This window comes from Solanum pennellii, chromosome 3, assembly GCF_001406875.1.
Source record: "Solanum pennellii chromosome 3, SPENNV200".
In the NCBI taxonomy this organism is placed as follows: domain Eukaryota; kingdom Viridiplantae; phylum Streptophyta; class Magnoliopsida; order Solanales; family Solanaceae; genus Solanum; species Solanum pennellii.
The window spans coordinates 74,744,990-74,762,164 of record NC_028639.1 but is presented as its reverse complement, the minus strand read 5'-3'; the positions used below and the strand labels follow the sequence as shown (position 1 = coordinate 74,762,164).

Here is a 17,175-nt window from a genome sequence, read left to right as displayed (position 1 = left end):
TTTAGATTGATCTAATGTTTGGTCGCTTAACTAATATTGGGCATCCATATTAATTATTATGTCATCCACGCTTCAAATTAGTTACTTCGCCAATGCCAAGTGGGAATTAGTTTATTTTGTTAAAAGATGAGAAGAAAATATTCTTTATATTGAGTTTAAGACTAGTCATAGGTTTTATTCTTTTTTTGATGCTTATTCTTTTAAAGTTTAATCTAAAATTAAAAATTTAATACCTCAATAACTATATAAACTCCTGGTAAGCATGAATGAGAATGAGACTGTTTGGTTGATGCACTACTATTTTATACATATTTAAGATGTTTCAAGTGTGCAATTTCTTAATATGTAATTACTTGATGAACACTATAGTTTTTATTCATTTTAAAAAGGGAAAATTGTATATAATAGCAAACTAATAACCTAAATTAAATTGAATAGCTAGGGTTTGATTTAATTGTGCTCCATAGCAAACATTAGCTAAAATTTGCCAGCGTCTCTCTCCCAAAAATCTCGCTCGCCACTCTCCATTCTCGCTCGCCTCTCTCGCTTTATACACAGAAGTGTATAATTCTGTTTCTGTTTTGTATAAAGCGAGAAAAACATATATCTTCTTGCTATACACTTATAATTATGCAATATACATACATTTTAATTCGATTCAACTGTATGCAAAACAAATTATACAATTGCGAATTATACAATTGCGAATTATACAATTGCGAATTATACAATTGCGAATTATACAATTGCGAATTATACAATTGCGAATTATACAATTGCGAATTATACAATTGCGAATTATACAATTGCGAATTATACAATTGCGAATTATACAATTGCGAATTATACAATTGCGAATTATACAATTGCGAATTATACAATTGCGAATTATACAATTGCGAATTATACAATTGCGAATTATACAATTGCGAATTATACAATTGCGAATTATACAATTGCGAATTATACAATTGCGAATTATACAATTGCGAATTATACAATTGCGAATTATACAATTGCGAATTATACAATTGCGAATTATACAATTGCGAATTATACAATTGCGAATTATACAATTGCGAATTATACAATTGCGAATTATACAATTGCGAATTATACAATTGCGAATTATACAATTGCGAATTATACAATTGCGAATTATACAATTGCGAATTATACAATTGCGAATTATACAATTGCGAATTATACAATTGCGAATTATACAATTGCGAATTATACAATTGCGAATTATACAATTGCGAATTATACAATTGCGAATTATACAATTGCGAATTATACAATTGCGAATTATACAATTGCGAATTATACAATTGCGAATTATACAATTGCGAATTATACAATTGCGAATTATACAATTGCGAATTATACAATTGCGAATTATACAATTGCGAATTATACAATTGCGAATTATACAATTGCGAATTATACAATTGCGAATTATACAATTGCGAATTATACAATTGCGAATTATACAATTGCGAATTATACAATTGCGAATTATACAATTGCGAATTATACAATTGCGAATTATACAATTGCGAATTATACAATTGCGAATTATACAATTGCGAATTATACAATTGCGAATTATACAATTGCGAATTATACAATTGCGAATTATACAATTGCGAATTATACAATTGCGAATTATACAATTGCGAATTATACAATTGCGAATTATACAATTGCGAATTATACAATTGCGAATTATACAATTGCGAATTATACAATTGCGAATTATACAATTGCGAATTATACAATTGCGAATTATACAATTGCGAATTATACAATTGCGAATTATACAATTGCGAATTATACAATTGCGAATTATACAATTGCGAATTATACAATTGCGAATTATACAATTGCGAATTATACAATTGCGAATTATACAATTGCGAATTATACAATTGCGAATTATACAATTGCGAATTATACAATTGCGAATTATACAATTGCGAATTATACAATTGCGAATTATACAATTGCGAATTATACAATTGCGAATTATACAATTGCGAATTATACAATTGCGAATTATACAATTGCGAATTATACAATTGCGAATTATACAATTGCGAATTATACAATTGCGAATTATACAATTGCGAATTATACAATTGCGAATTATACAATTGCGAATTATACAATTGCGAATTATACAATTGCGAATTATACAATTGCGAATTATACAATTGCGAATTATACAATTGCGAATTATACAATTGCGAATTATACAATTGCGAATTATACAATTGCGAATTATACAATTGCGAATTATACAATTGCGAATTATACAATTGCGAATTATACAATTGCGAATTATACAATTGCGAATTATACAATTGCGAATTATACAATTGCGAATTATACAATTGCGAATTATACAATTGCGAATTATACAATTGCGAATTATACAATTGCGAATTATACAATTGCGAATTATACAATTGCGAATTATACAATTGCGAATTATACAATTGCGAATTATACAATTGCGAATTATACAATTGCGAATTATACAATTGCGAATTATACAATTGCGAATTATACAATTGCGAATTATACAATTGCGAATTATACAATTGCGAATTATACAATTGCGAATTATACAATTGCGAATTATACAATTGCGAATTATACAATTGCGAATTATACAATTGCGAATTATACAATTGCGAATTATACAATTGCGAATTATACAATTGCGAATTATACAATTGCGAATTATACAATTGCGAATTATACAATTGCGAATTATACAATTGCGAATTATACAATTGCGAATTATACAATTGCGAATTATACAATTGCGAATTATACAATTGCGAATTATACAATTGCGAATTATACAATTGCGAATTATACAATTGCGAATTATACAATTGCGAATTATACAATTGCGAATTATACAATTGCGAATTATACAATTGCGAATTATACAATTGCGAATTATACAATTGCGAATTATACAATTGCGAATTATACAATTGCGAATTATACAATTGCGAATTATACAATTGCGAATTATACAATTGCGAATTATACAATTGCGAATTATACAATTGCGAATTATACAATTGCGAATTATACAATTGCGAATTATACAATTGCGAATTATACAATTGCGAATTATACAATTGCGAATTATACAATTGCGAATTATACAATTGCGAATTATACAATTGCGAATTATACAATTGCGAATTATACAATTGCGAATTATACAATTGCGAATTATACAATTGCGAATTATACAATTGCGAATTATACAATTGCGAATTATACAATTGCGAATTATACAATTGCGAATTATACAATTGCGAATTATACAATTGCGAATTATACAATTGCGAATTATACAATTGCGAATTATACAATTGCGAATTATACAATTGCGAATTATACAATTGCGAATTATACAATTGCGAATTATACAATTGCGAATTATACAATTGCGAATTATACAATTGCGAATTATACAATTGCGAATTATACAATTGCGAATTATACAATTGCGAATTATACAATTGCGAATTATACAATTGCGAATTATACAATTGTATATGTATAGCAAATTATACAGTTTTATGTTTGTTATGAAGCGCAATTATGCAAAGTTTGCTATAGCATACAAATATAAATTTTTTGTTTGCTATATGTGAAAGTTGCCTATTTAAAAATTATATGCAAAGCATGTCATGGTTGTCATGAGTGACCTCATACGATCATACAGAAAGTTTTTTTTAAATAATAGTTAGGGCATAAGATGAGGAATATGCGCTTTAACTTCATGATCATTCAATCTTATACGATATATAGAGCAAAGTGGATTCAAAACTTTTATTAAGAAAATTAAAAATAAAATGATAGAAAGAAAAGCTAAAAAATTTCAACATCTTTAATATACATAAAATTAAAGAGTTATATATACTATGTAGATTTTCAACGAATAAAATTTAAATAAATTTCTTATAATGCTCTATCTCCGTCGTGATATATACACATATTAAAAACCCAGTAAAACTTTTTAAGAAACCTTGTTGTATGTAATATTTATTTCTTTTGAAACTTGTGTCTACCTATATACATATATATATATATATAATCATAAAATGAAGACATTATTTCTTTTGTTTAAGAATGTCGTTATCTTTAGTCATTAGAGTCCATCAAAGTTGTTTTGATGAGGTAAGCTAATATATATATATTAGCCAAAATTAAGGAACAATAATATTGGAACTAATAGGAGACAAAATATATATCATTTCTTTAAATTCATCCAGAATCTTCTAAATTTCAATATATTGAGTAAAGATTTAACATATGTCCCTTCTTTTTTATTTATTGACCCCATGTATTATATTCATGATTCATTAACTATTAATAGACCCCATTCTCCTTCCTCATGCTTTGTCATTTTCATTTATATGATCATCACACACTCTACCTAATGAAACTACATAATAATTTAATTAATCAAACAAATCGATGAATAAATTCAAAAAAAAATGGCCAATATCCAGCTATTCTGTTTCATTGTTAATAGTTAGGCCAAGGATAAACTAATTACTTAGTAATTATGTTAAATTAGATTATCCTAATAACATATATATACACGTTAAATAAACGAAATGCCAAGTTTAATTTATGTTCTTTAATTCTACCAAAGACTTGGTCAATGATAGACAATTACTCTTTTATCGAAGAATAACTGAATAATCTTCATCTATATAGTTCATCATAAATCATGTTACAAGTTACTTTTTTTTTTAAAATAAAAAATAATAATAATTGGAGGTAAGCCGCCGCATGAGAAAAGATTATAATGTGGAGAATCAAATTTTCATTATCAAAATTAGAATTCAAATAGTCAATTAACTAAGCTATTACGATTTCTGGTTGGATTACTTAAAAAGGAAAGAATTAAATGTGAAAGAACAAAGAAATAGACTAGGAAAATGTGGGTGACTAATTGGGATAACAAATTAGTCAATAAAAATGACCCACACATGGAGTATTTATTAGTGTACCTTCCAGAAATATCTCATGATTCAATTCAACCTTCACTCACATGTCTTTTATAGGACAAGAAATTAATGATAGACATGAAAACATAGACATACTAATTCACATTTTTTTGTACACTATTGCCCTGTTCTTATTAATAATATTCAGAAAATGAAAAGAGTTGTTTTGCCTCAATTTGCAATTGAAATTGTCACTTTTAATTTTAGAAGAGAATATTATTTCTACAAGCAAATGACTTGTTTCTAGATGTTTGTATAAAAAAAATTCCTTACAAACTTAAATCCTTCCGCATATATCAATAAAGATATGAGATATACACCTCTCACGTAAATTGCTGAGTTATATCATATCTAAATCATTATTTTTATATATAATATTCAAATACTTTTTATATACGATGAGGTTAAAATCCACAAACAATTATTTTTAGTTCTCATAATTAAAATATAGTCAATAAAATTCTAGATCAGTGACATTAAAAAAAGAAAAAGACCTGGTTGAAAATGGAGAAATAATTCAGTATTTCTACGACGCACAACGTTTGATTCAGTGGTGACATTTTGACCAAGTATTGCACTCAATAACAAGGGAAATTTGAGATGTAAATCACAATTAATGAAGCAGTGGGGTTCACATTGTTACAATTATAAACGTTGCTTGATGGAAAATTCACACCAATAATTGCTAAACATGATTGCATGTTGCTCTTAAGCTAATCATCATCACTTGATCACAATCTAAGTTAAGGCACTCTTCCGTTCTTTTTCTCGTTCATTCTATTAAAAATAGCTTTTCACTTTTACTTGTCTAATTTTAAAAATAGAATAATTTACTGTTTTGCCCTTATATTGAGTACACTATCAATTTTTCAGAACATTGAATTTATTAATTCAGTGAATGATAAAGATAAAACTGTCATTTTATTTATTACTAAATGTATTGAAATCAATACTACACAAATAAAAATAAACAGAGGGTACCAAAACTGATCCTGTATCTAAAATCTAAATCTTATGCTAACAAAACGTTCTATTAAAGAATAAAAATTCTTCCAAGTTATATACATCAATCTAAACACCTTCAAGGTTGTGCCAAGGATTAGCTAAAGAGAAACTCATCAGCAAGCAACCCCTCACTTGACGATTTCAGGTTGACGATTCAAAATCGGGAATTGTTTTGTCCAACAACGGTGAATTTGATCATATTCAAGATTTTCAATTCATGAAAAAGATGAAATTTGATTTTTGAATTTTGTGAAGTTGTTACATATTTGGAATGAATTGATATCAATAAATTTAACTGATTTGTGGAAAAAGAAAATCAGTTATGCGTGATTTTGTGGAAAGAAAATCAGTTTTACATTAATATGCCTTATTAAGTGCAACAGACAAATTTAGTGTATCATAATATAATGTATCAGGATGAAATTTATGTATCCAAATAATTGAAATTTTAAGAGATTTTTGTAAAATAGAAAAAATTAGGAATAGAATGTAATTTAAAGTTTTACACTATGGGATTTAGGTAAATTATACTTTCTTTTTTTCTTTCATGCCATACGAAACCAATATCCCATCACTAACACTGAGAACCAGATTCCATTGAATTGTCACAACTCACAAGCATCGTTGTTCTCGAGATCCCTAATTAGTTTCTCTATATGCCTTCTATAAACCGGCATGAAATGATCACTGATCATAGTTTGTGACAGCCTTATTTTACTGTACAATGATCTAGGAGTGAGAAAGATACCAACCTTTGTATCCTTGGGTTGGTTATGGTCCTCACTCAACGTATCGCTGTCACTTTCATGATCGACTTCCTCAGAGAGAAGAGTAACTATATGCATTATCTTTCCAGGAGGAAAGAATCTGTGCACCTCCTTCGTCTTTGGAACAGAGCTTTCACTTGAGCTCTGACCTGTCTCTGCGATGGCTGCTTCTTCTTCTTCCCTAATCTCCTTCGCCACATCAGTTTCCCCTTCAGACTGATCATACAGTTCATGCTCTAGTTGTTGCCACATCTCAACTTCCGTCATTCGGTCTTCAGGTCCATGGGTAACATTTTCACTATCATCAAGATCAGAATCCAGGCCACTATGGATATTAATCCCATCTGCAAAAGATTGATCAATTTCCGCGTTCCACGTGACTCCCTCTGTTGAAGATACAGGAAGCTCCATCACACTCGTCCTTCTGGTCTCGGATTCCACAATGAATGCTTCAGAATTATCGCCTGAAGAAGTTCCACGAGAGATTTGCCGTTCTTCAGAATTAACCTGAATAGCCGTGGATCGACGTCTGGGACCCATGCATGACCATGACGACAGTTGCATGGCAGGTCGTGACAATGCTGCCTGGGCCATACTTTGCGCTCTCTTCATGACAACCTACAGATCATGTCAAACACTCACTGATTCACCTCGACGACTGATAAATATGGTCAAATGACTTCAACAGAGTTACAAGATACAAAATAAAACAGAGCAAGGAACACTACAGCACAGTGTTGTGAAAGGCGCTCGCCATAGCGCCTTTGGCGAATGGCGAGGCGAGGCGAGGCTGTGTCGCCATTATCCACTGAGGCGAGGCGACCTCAAATAGGCGACCCGAGGCAACCCAATGGCGACGTAAATGGCGTCGCCATTTTGATTTTTTTTTTAAAAAAAATTTAACTTAATAATATTAGGGTTTTTTTTCTATTTTCAAACTTTCATCAGACTTTCGTGTATTCTCTTCTCTTCCTCGAGTCGCTGCTGCTTCTTCTCTTCCTCAGTCGCTGCTCTCTTCTTCTCTTCCTCAGTCGCTGCTCTCTTCTTCGTCTCTTTCCCTCGAGTTGCTGCTCCATTCGTCTCTTTCTGTTTCACTCTTCACTGCTCCCTGCCTTCACTACTCTTTTTTTCCCTCTATTTTCTTCACTCTCTGTTTTGTCCCGGATTACTGTAAAATGCTTTCTGCTTTCACTATGTTGTGAATGCTGTCCATTATTTTTTTGAAAAAAAATTAATTCTTCTATAGTAATTATTATAGTATTTGTAATATATGTAATTGCTATTGAAATTTTGAATATTATATGTGCAATTAAATGTTTTTAATTTTTGGTATTAATTGGCGCTTCGATTCAAAAAGGCGAGCGGCGAGCGTGGCGAGGCAGGCCCTTGTCGCCTTTTGTCGCCTCTCGCCGTCCAAAACACTGCTACAGCACCACCCTATTTTCCCATCCTACATATTACAGACATCACCTTAAGTGAACTAAACTATTGAACAGATTCTCTTGATTATTGTTCCAGCTCAAACGAATGTACTCTAGAGTGCCCACACTTTTACCATATGGTACAAAATAACCTATACGGGAGTACGCTAAAGACAGCTGTGCAGACCAGTTATATGCCATGTCTTGGTGTGAATATAACAAGTTCATATGTTCCAATTGCAACAAGCTGGTCAACCAAATCATCAAACAAGTTCACTCATAACCAAACTATATTACAGCTACACTAAATGTAAGAGAGAACTGAAATAACAGAGTAAACTATTGTCACACCTGTGTACCACTGGAAACGGGCCGAAGTATTGCACCAGCACCTGCAACCTTAGCTTTAGCAGTGGCAATAGATGGAAGACGAGATCCCAGGGCTGATGCAGAACGATACACAGTACTAAGAATCCTAGTATGCTCAATCTGATTTCTTAGATCATTCAACCAAGCAGATGTTGTCACCTGCAACATGAAAAGAACATTCCCCACTTGAGAGACCATACCTTAAAACTAATGAGGTGTTAGACGTATAGGTGCAATGTTGGTACAAAGAACAAGCTTCCAGACGCTATTAAGAAAACTACGCATATAGTAGCAACACAATGGATCATAAACAGAACCCTTTACTCTGAACCACCAGTGGTGTGTAAACTTGACAATCAATATCACCATGTCAACTATACCAATACATATATGTTTATATATATATATATATACACACACACACACACACACACCAAAGAAGAATAACTCAATTTCTTCAAAGGTGGAATAGACTAGCTTTTGGCCAAAAACTGAATCCTGTAAAAGCTTAGAAAGCAACAGCAGAAACTAATATTCTAAATTGATCTTACACCATAACGGACATATCAGACAAACACATAAATCAATCAACAAATAACACTGCATCAACCCTGAACTAATTAAGGTCGGCTAGCAAGAATAGGATGGATTAGAAGATAAAGACCAATTCATCTGGCTAGAGGATGTAGTATTAGAGTGATATTGGCTAACTCTTGTATCTCTATGATGTATGCCTCGGGACAGAACCAAGGCATACCTCAAAAGGTTCTCCGGCTGCATATTCAATTGATTCCATTGAAAGAAGAATAACTGGAAAAAGAATTGTGACTAGTATTCAAGTTCATATTCACCAAACACGACAACCAAAAATTTGAAGTGCAACACACGTCCAACATCACGAAAAAACATACTACTCCACCAACAAAGGAAACAGGTTATAGTCCAGCAACAAAACCAAATATGCTAGTAACCTACCAAAGAAGGAAAAGACTCCAACAGAAAGCACCAATTTGCACATGAATCAGCCACAGAAATTCTGTTAAGTAAATCCAGAAGCTAACCTCAGAACGCAAATCGTCCACCGAAGCAGCTGAAAATGTAGGCACCAAATCAGCTCCATTGATTACGGAGGTAATAAATTCACACCCCGATTCAGCTAATTCCCATGTCATACAGGCAGCTGCAAAGGATATTCCGTTGAGTGAGAACGGCAGATGTCAAGTGAACAAAATGGTAGAATGTGGATATATATATATATAAGCACATGCATACAATCATAGGCAGATGACTAGAGTCAAATTAGAACATTCCAGATTGTATGCATAAGTTAACAAAATTATATATGACACCTGGAGCAAATGCTACACAGGTAGCTGTTGACAGTTCCTTCTGCTCACGAAGTACATAAGTTAAAATAGCTGCAGTTCCTCCACCCAAGGAATGTCCCACAATCTGTGCACCAAAAGAAGATCAATTTTACAAGGTAATTAACCAAAAGACACCACGAAGGCATTTGCAAGAAAGCCCCTAGTAAACTAGTACATACACACTAATTGGAAAGGAATAGCAGACCTACCATCCATGCAACTCACGCCCCAAATAAAATCAATAGAGATGCAGATGCATGCCAAGAGAAAGAGAAGGATAAAGAGCAACAAGTCCAAAAAGAATAAAAACAAATTACCGGGGAATCAAAAAAATCATGAATTAGTAACACGAAAAATGTAACAGGTTGCAATGGAAAAGACCCAGTCGATATGATTAGTATTTTCAATTTAAAAAAAAACAGAGAGACACCTCCAACCCCAAGATTAAAAAACAGGAAAGGAACCAACCATAAAAGATGGAAAAGTGAGACTCAAATATCAAGCACCTTAAGTTTGTATTCAGGATAAATACTAAGAGCTTTAAGAAGACAAGGTGTTGCAAGTCTTGCAATCCATCGAGCAGCTGCCACCATTCCACAATGTGCATAGCCTAACACCAAATTGCTAACTCCTCCCTCATGTACCACAGTATGATGGAAAGGCACAACTGCGCCAGTAGCAGCTGTCAAAGTATCTTTAATACTATGAGTTCCACGTATTACAAGGAGGAAAGATCTTGATCGGTGGTCTGCGAGTATTGTAAAAGCTGGCTTCAGAATCTGCATAATGAAATTTGTGCATTTAGAAGAATGGAATGCATATTTTAAGTCGGAGCTTGAGAATTTCGGACGAGACTTACTCCAGCTTTGGGTTCTTGTAGTAGTACACTTTCTTGGGAATAGCCTGTCTCCTCCAAGAATAATGGGAAAGGTTTTTTGGAGAAATGCCAACAAACTGTCAACAAGCGCAAGAGGCATTTAAGCTCTGCAGCAATATCAGAACCTTTTAATTGGGCACTGTCTTCGACACAGAATATGCTACTAACATGTATGTTTCCCTGCAGACATTACATGAACCTACTTAGTGACCAAGCTCGGTAAGTTAGTCCTAAGTCAAAATCAAGATGGATACTAACACGACATAAGAAAACAATATAAGACCAATCTAAGTTTTGATAGTTCACTGTTGGGCAATTAAGTTAAAATGACACCTTCCTGGAGAAACTAATTTGGTAAAAAAGTCTAATGCAAAAAGCATAGAAGTAACAATCAAAAGGAGGGAGCCCTCTTGAGCCAACAGTATTTAGTTGTATGATGGTCACAGTCCACCAAGCTTACACGACTGTCGTTTTAAAGATAAAGGTTGCTGTATCAAGAACTGAAATTGGAGGGACTAGGCACTAGGAACTAGTTATTATGAATGAAAAGAAATAAATAGTTAAAGAATCAATACATCATAATTAAAAAGAAAATAAAATGAAAAAAACAAGATAGAACCCTGAATTCAGTCTCAGAATCTGGCTAGATATTTTTGATAAATGCATGTCTGTGTAGACAGAAAGGAATGTGAAAGTCCATTGGAAACAGGAAGAAATCTTTTTCTACAGGTGTTCTATACTGGACGTTGACAACCTGCTACTTGATCTAACATCTTCTTCCCTTTATTTTATTCTATGGTGTAATTATTTGCATACAGCATTCATGCTATATGCTACCTTTCCAATACAGAGACACCATAGCGCAACTATTTGCATATTTCCTTAAACATATGATTGCATATAACACTTCCACAACAACCTAATGCCTTTACTGGTAAAAAAACAAATCAAATGATTCATGATTACCTGCTGCTTCAAAAGAAAACTGATGCCAAAAGCCAAGTCCCCAATAGGCCACTTGCCCAGGGTCTCCGAGTAAGTAAACCTAAGAGTCTCAGACAATGTTGCGATTGTTTCCAACCATGTAGCAGGGGCCTGTATAAGTCTATTGGAAACCCTATTAACTCCTAGCAGAGCATGATCTTGGCCGCTGCTGCCACATTCATCGTCGTCATCATCCGTTGTTGGAGAAGATTGCAACTTCTTATTTAACGTATAATACAATAGTGCAGCAGCACCTGCTGCAGTGGCGAGAGTTGCCGTCGCCATCAGTTTCCGAAACCTAGTTTTTAATAGCAAATACAGATAAAGTTCATTAGATTCATACAATCTCTTCATAACAAAAACAAAAATCTCTCTTTGTCGAATGACATAGAACCAACAACAACAACCCAGTGTAATCCCACAACTGAAAGGTCTGATGAGAGTTAGATGTATGCAGACCTCAACCCTACACCTTTCTACCAAGGTAGATAGACTGTTTCTTACAAACCCTCAGGGTTGTAAAAATGATTAAATGACAACAAAATATCAAGACATAATACAAACGCACCAGAATGTAAGTTTCTAATTATGTGTTAACTAAATAAAGTAACACAATAGACGTAAAAGAACATTTTTTTCTCTAAGAAATGGCAAAACCACTTGTTTGGAAAACGTAAAACCCTAGATATTAAGAAACCAAGCAAAAAAAATCCCTTTTACTACATCAACAAACTTTTATTCCAATAAAGATTTCATTTTCCCTATCATGAACCCTAACCATCCTCAGAATCAAATACTAATAAGTGATGGAAATTAACCTGAACATAATCAACATCTAACAGATTAAAAAAACAGTATAATCCAATGAATTAAGAGACAGAATAAATCAATTAGGGTGATTAAAGAATGGATCGAAAGCGTGATATTAGATTAATTAGGAACCTGCGGAGATCGATTGTAGCAGAAAAAAATTGAATCTTGGACTGATTACTTCAATTGTAAGGAACTCAAAGCTTGGAGAACAAAAGTAAAGTATCGAAATTTCGACAAAATCAAATAAAGTTGATGGCTTAAAATGGGAAGTGGACTATCTCTGTCAAACTGAAACGAAACTTGTATATGATTTTAGATTGAGTTCCGAGCAAAAAGTTAGACAAAAATTTTACGAAATCGTTTTCTTTTTGAGATGGCAGCGATTTTATTGAACTTTTTTTAAAAAAGAAAAAAAAATTGTCAAATAGTAAACAGTAATTTCAGCAACTAGTAATATTTTTTAAATTGAAGGAAATCTTTTTTTAAAAAATCAACAAAATTTATAATTTGTTGCGATATCTGTGATTTTTTTTTAAAAAAAAAATAGGGAAATCATTTTAATAAAAATGTTGTAGTGAAAGCGATTTTCTATATCTTTTTTAATAAACTCGCTAAGTCAATAGTGATTTTGATTTGTTAAGGGCGTTAAAATAAATCGCTTACGTCAGTAGCGATTTTGTCCTTTTGGTTATAAATTTTTTTAATGTACCTTTTTTAAATTCTTTTTGCCCTTTAAGTTTCAAACTCATTTTAGGTTTTGCGTACATAAATTGGGACCTTATTTTTTCAGATTATGCAAAACTTGACAACAACGTTTTTAATTTAATTTTTGGACACATGGATTTTGCCGGATAAAATTACGCTCAAAGTTGACTAACCGACTCGGCCGCAGGAATTCGTTTAACATTTAAAATAGATTCTGAAAGTAAATACAAAAATGCGTATTATGTAATATCGAATTAAATTCTTCAATTAAAAACAAGAACATATTGTACAAGTTTAATTCACAACTAGTTCAAAAGTATTAAAATATATTATGATGCGAATGAAATAATTGAACTTTAATATAGATATTAGATAATGGAAAAGAATTACAATAAAATAGTTTAAATAAACACTTTGATTTGGGCAGTTGAATTCTCCCAATCAGTCCCTCTCTTCTTTTCACTATGGTCAGTTGAATTCTCCCAATCAATCACTCGAATGTTTATTTCATTTGGGCAGCAAAATTAAAATATTCTATGTTTAATTACAAATAGTGAAGTAATGATGAACTTAATAAATCAAAAAGAAAAGTGTAGATCAATTTTGAAAAGATCTCTGTATACTATGTCCTTGAAATGTTTGTACATTTTATTATAGGAAAAATTGTACATTAATAATTCAAATCAAATGATATAATTATATTTTTATTTAATTATATCCTGTAGCAAACTGTTTGTCAGTCGCTTCTCTCGCCCGCCACTCTCCCTCTCTCGCTCGCTCCCTCTTTAGCTTTTATACAAACACAGAGGTACAAAATGTGTTTGTGTTTGTATAAAACGAAAAAAAATAGTATACGTACATATATTTTCTCTCTCCTCTTTCAGATCTCGCTCGCCACCCTCGCCTCTCTCGCCTATACAAACAGAATCGAAACGTATAAATTGTGTTTTCAGTTTGTAAAAAGCGAGACAAAATTGTATATACACATGCAAATCCATATATCTTCGTCCTATATACACTTATAATTATACAATACAAATATTTTCCTGCCCAATTTTCTGTCTTTCTCTTTTCTCGTTTTATACATACACAAATTATACAATTAATCTTTACAATTGCTTTCTTTTATTTATGTATACGAATTATACAACTGATTTCTTTGTATATGTATAGCGAATTATACAGTTGTTTTTTTTTGTATATGTATAGCAAAATATACATATTTATGTTTGTTATTGAGAGCAATTATGCAAAGTATTACTATAGCATACAAATATGATTTTTATGTTTGCTATATGTGAGAGTTACTCTTTATTATACCCAAACATGAAAAAATTACGCATATAAGTAAACATATACTAGTTAATTAGGTAATATAACTACAATTTACTTTAATTACAATTTGCGGCCTACTTTTAGCTATTGTTATGTGGTTGAGCCTTTTAGTTTTGTATAATTCACACATTTGTATAATATTATTTGTATAACTTTTGTATAATTCGGAATTTGTACAATATAATTTGTATAACTGTTTCCACTTATAATATCTATAATGTATAAATTCATTATTTCGAATTTATACAAAAATAACTGTTTATACAAATATACCCGCAAAGTATACAAACCTGAACCTGCAAATTATACTAACAAGATAGCTTAAATTATAGCCATATCCTGTAACTATTCAAACTATAGTTATGTAGCATATGTAAATACTGTAATTTTATTTTAGTGACTAATCGCGAAAGTTCCCAAAAAAATTATCTTTGGTTACAATCGGTAAAATGAAGGTTTAAAATGGTGTGGAGGAAACCTCCGAATAACGAGCCTAAGTCCCTACTTAAAGTGGGCCGTACCTACTTCTTCTCAGATGGAATAAAGCCCAACTTAAGTGGATCATCAACTGGGTCGGAAGAAATGTTCAAGTACCCACTTTTACACCGTTGATAAAAAAAAATTAAGAAAAGGAATTTAATTACATAAATTTACAATGTTAAAAGCTAATTACATCTTATATTTACTCTTTTTGAAATTATAAAAAGTCTATAAAATTTGGTAAAATTTAAATACATCCTAAAATATCTAGATATATCTCGTGTATCGGAGAATAGGGAGAGAATAGGTTCATTAAAGTCAGTTGGTCACATGAGATTATAATATTACCTCAATCTTATTATCATTTTCTTCACTTTTTTTCCCTTTGTCATGGTTTGGGCAAATGTTACTCTCTCGGTTTAAAACCAGGAGATTAAAAAGATTATGTACATTTTTAATTTGAATCATCAAATTCAAAATTTGTTCTTTATTTTTTAAATTTCATATGCGATCAAAATAAGACATTTAAATTAATATATCAATGGCCAATATGTAGAGTTGGGTTAATTTCGGAGGGTTAAAAAGTCATTTGTGGTCCAAATGTCAAATGTTGCAATTACAGCTGGATTGTAAACGATCCTTTTTTGGACATATTATTGTCTATAATGAATTAAAATATCGCATTTTTTGGTGGAAAAAAAAAAAGAAGGAAGAAGCTAGATGGACTTGAGCCCTTGATTTTCAGGCCCCATTGATTTTCTTTGCTCCTATGACTAGTTGACGAATATATTTTACTCTCTAATTTTATTATTTTTATTGACAATGAAATATATGAATACTTTTTTACTTATGTCAACTTATTATAAAATTTTTGAACTTTTTCAAAATAATTATATCATAATATTTATGTAATTATAAGACTTTTATAGTGTATCATATTGAATTTTTTAATACACAAAATCTTGATCATGATCTTTAGATTTTTTTATTAAAGAAAAGGCTATAATTGTGTTGAATCACTATCATATCTTGTGACTTCAGACACAGCCAAGAAAAATTAATTTTGAACTTTAGATTTTATATCCTCGTGATGTAGGTTGATTATTTTTAATCCGATAATTCACAAAAGCAAGAAGTATTATAATAATTTGTTTAGAACCTGCTAAATAAATATTATACATTGAACTTTAAATATTTATTAAAATATAAATTAAACATTTGAAATATAAACCTTACACGATACTAGCCCAATAACAATTTATATTAACATTCCATCAAAAAATAAACCCAGATAAAAATTTCAAAAAATTGTTTTACATAGTAGGAGGACTATTGATCTAACATCTAAATTTATCCTAGGATTTATATGATTGATCATCTCACATGAAAATATAGGACAAATAATTAATTTCAATGGGTCAATATATACCTACTCCTTGTATGAGTGTTTCTCCCTCGTCATACGTTATGTTTAGTTTTATTATAATGGGAACATACTATAATTATACAATAGGCCCCCCACTCCAATAATTTTGATTTCTACTCTTATCAAATCAAAAAATTAGGCACCATGATATCACATGATTTTAATTTTCAACTACCACCACTCTTATTATTAATCAATTACACAAACAAATTGATAACTATGTGTCCCACTCTCCATCACCTCTATTTTTTTTTCTTTTTCTCCACCCCCAACTTCCATTGTTACACGTTGTTAAATTTTTATCTTTTTTTTTTCTGATGTCAACTTGACCTTCACTGGTGATTAGGGTGGTTAAAATATCTACTGTCTGAATTTATTTGTCTTATTTAAATTTAATAATGAGTAAGTTATTATTTTTATGTGAATCTATTTGTTCGGTTTAAATTTGACAATGAGTGAGTTACTTTCTTAATGCGGATTTATTTGTCTTATTTAGATTCTATAGCGAGTTTAAAAAATAAAAAATAATTTTTAAAATTTTATAATTTTTAAATATATAATGTGTAAATATTAAT

At 31.2% G+C, this 17,175-nt stretch overlaps 1 protein-coding gene across 1 annotated transcript; it reads right to left on the bottom strand.

The window, feature by feature from the left end:
• Positions 1–6,479: 6,479 nt before the first annotated feature.
• On the bottom strand, positions 6,480–13,023 carry LOC107012098. The gene is made up of 8 exons (XM_015211833.2): positions 12,784–13,023; positions 11,824–12,139; positions 10,840–11,037; positions 10,487–10,759; positions 9,963–10,065; positions 9,675–9,793; positions 8,596–8,772; positions 6,480–7,441 (listed from the first exon to the last, which is right to left on the bottom strand). The coding sequence occupies exons 2-8, from the start codon at positions 12,124–12,126 to the stop codon at positions 6,662–6,664; spliced, it is 1,953 nt and encodes a 650-aa protein (XP_015067319.1). The 5' UTR covers positions 12,127–12,139; positions 12,784–13,023; the 3' UTR covers positions 6,480–6,661.
• Between the last annotated feature and the right edge of the window lie 4,152 nt (positions 13,024–17,175).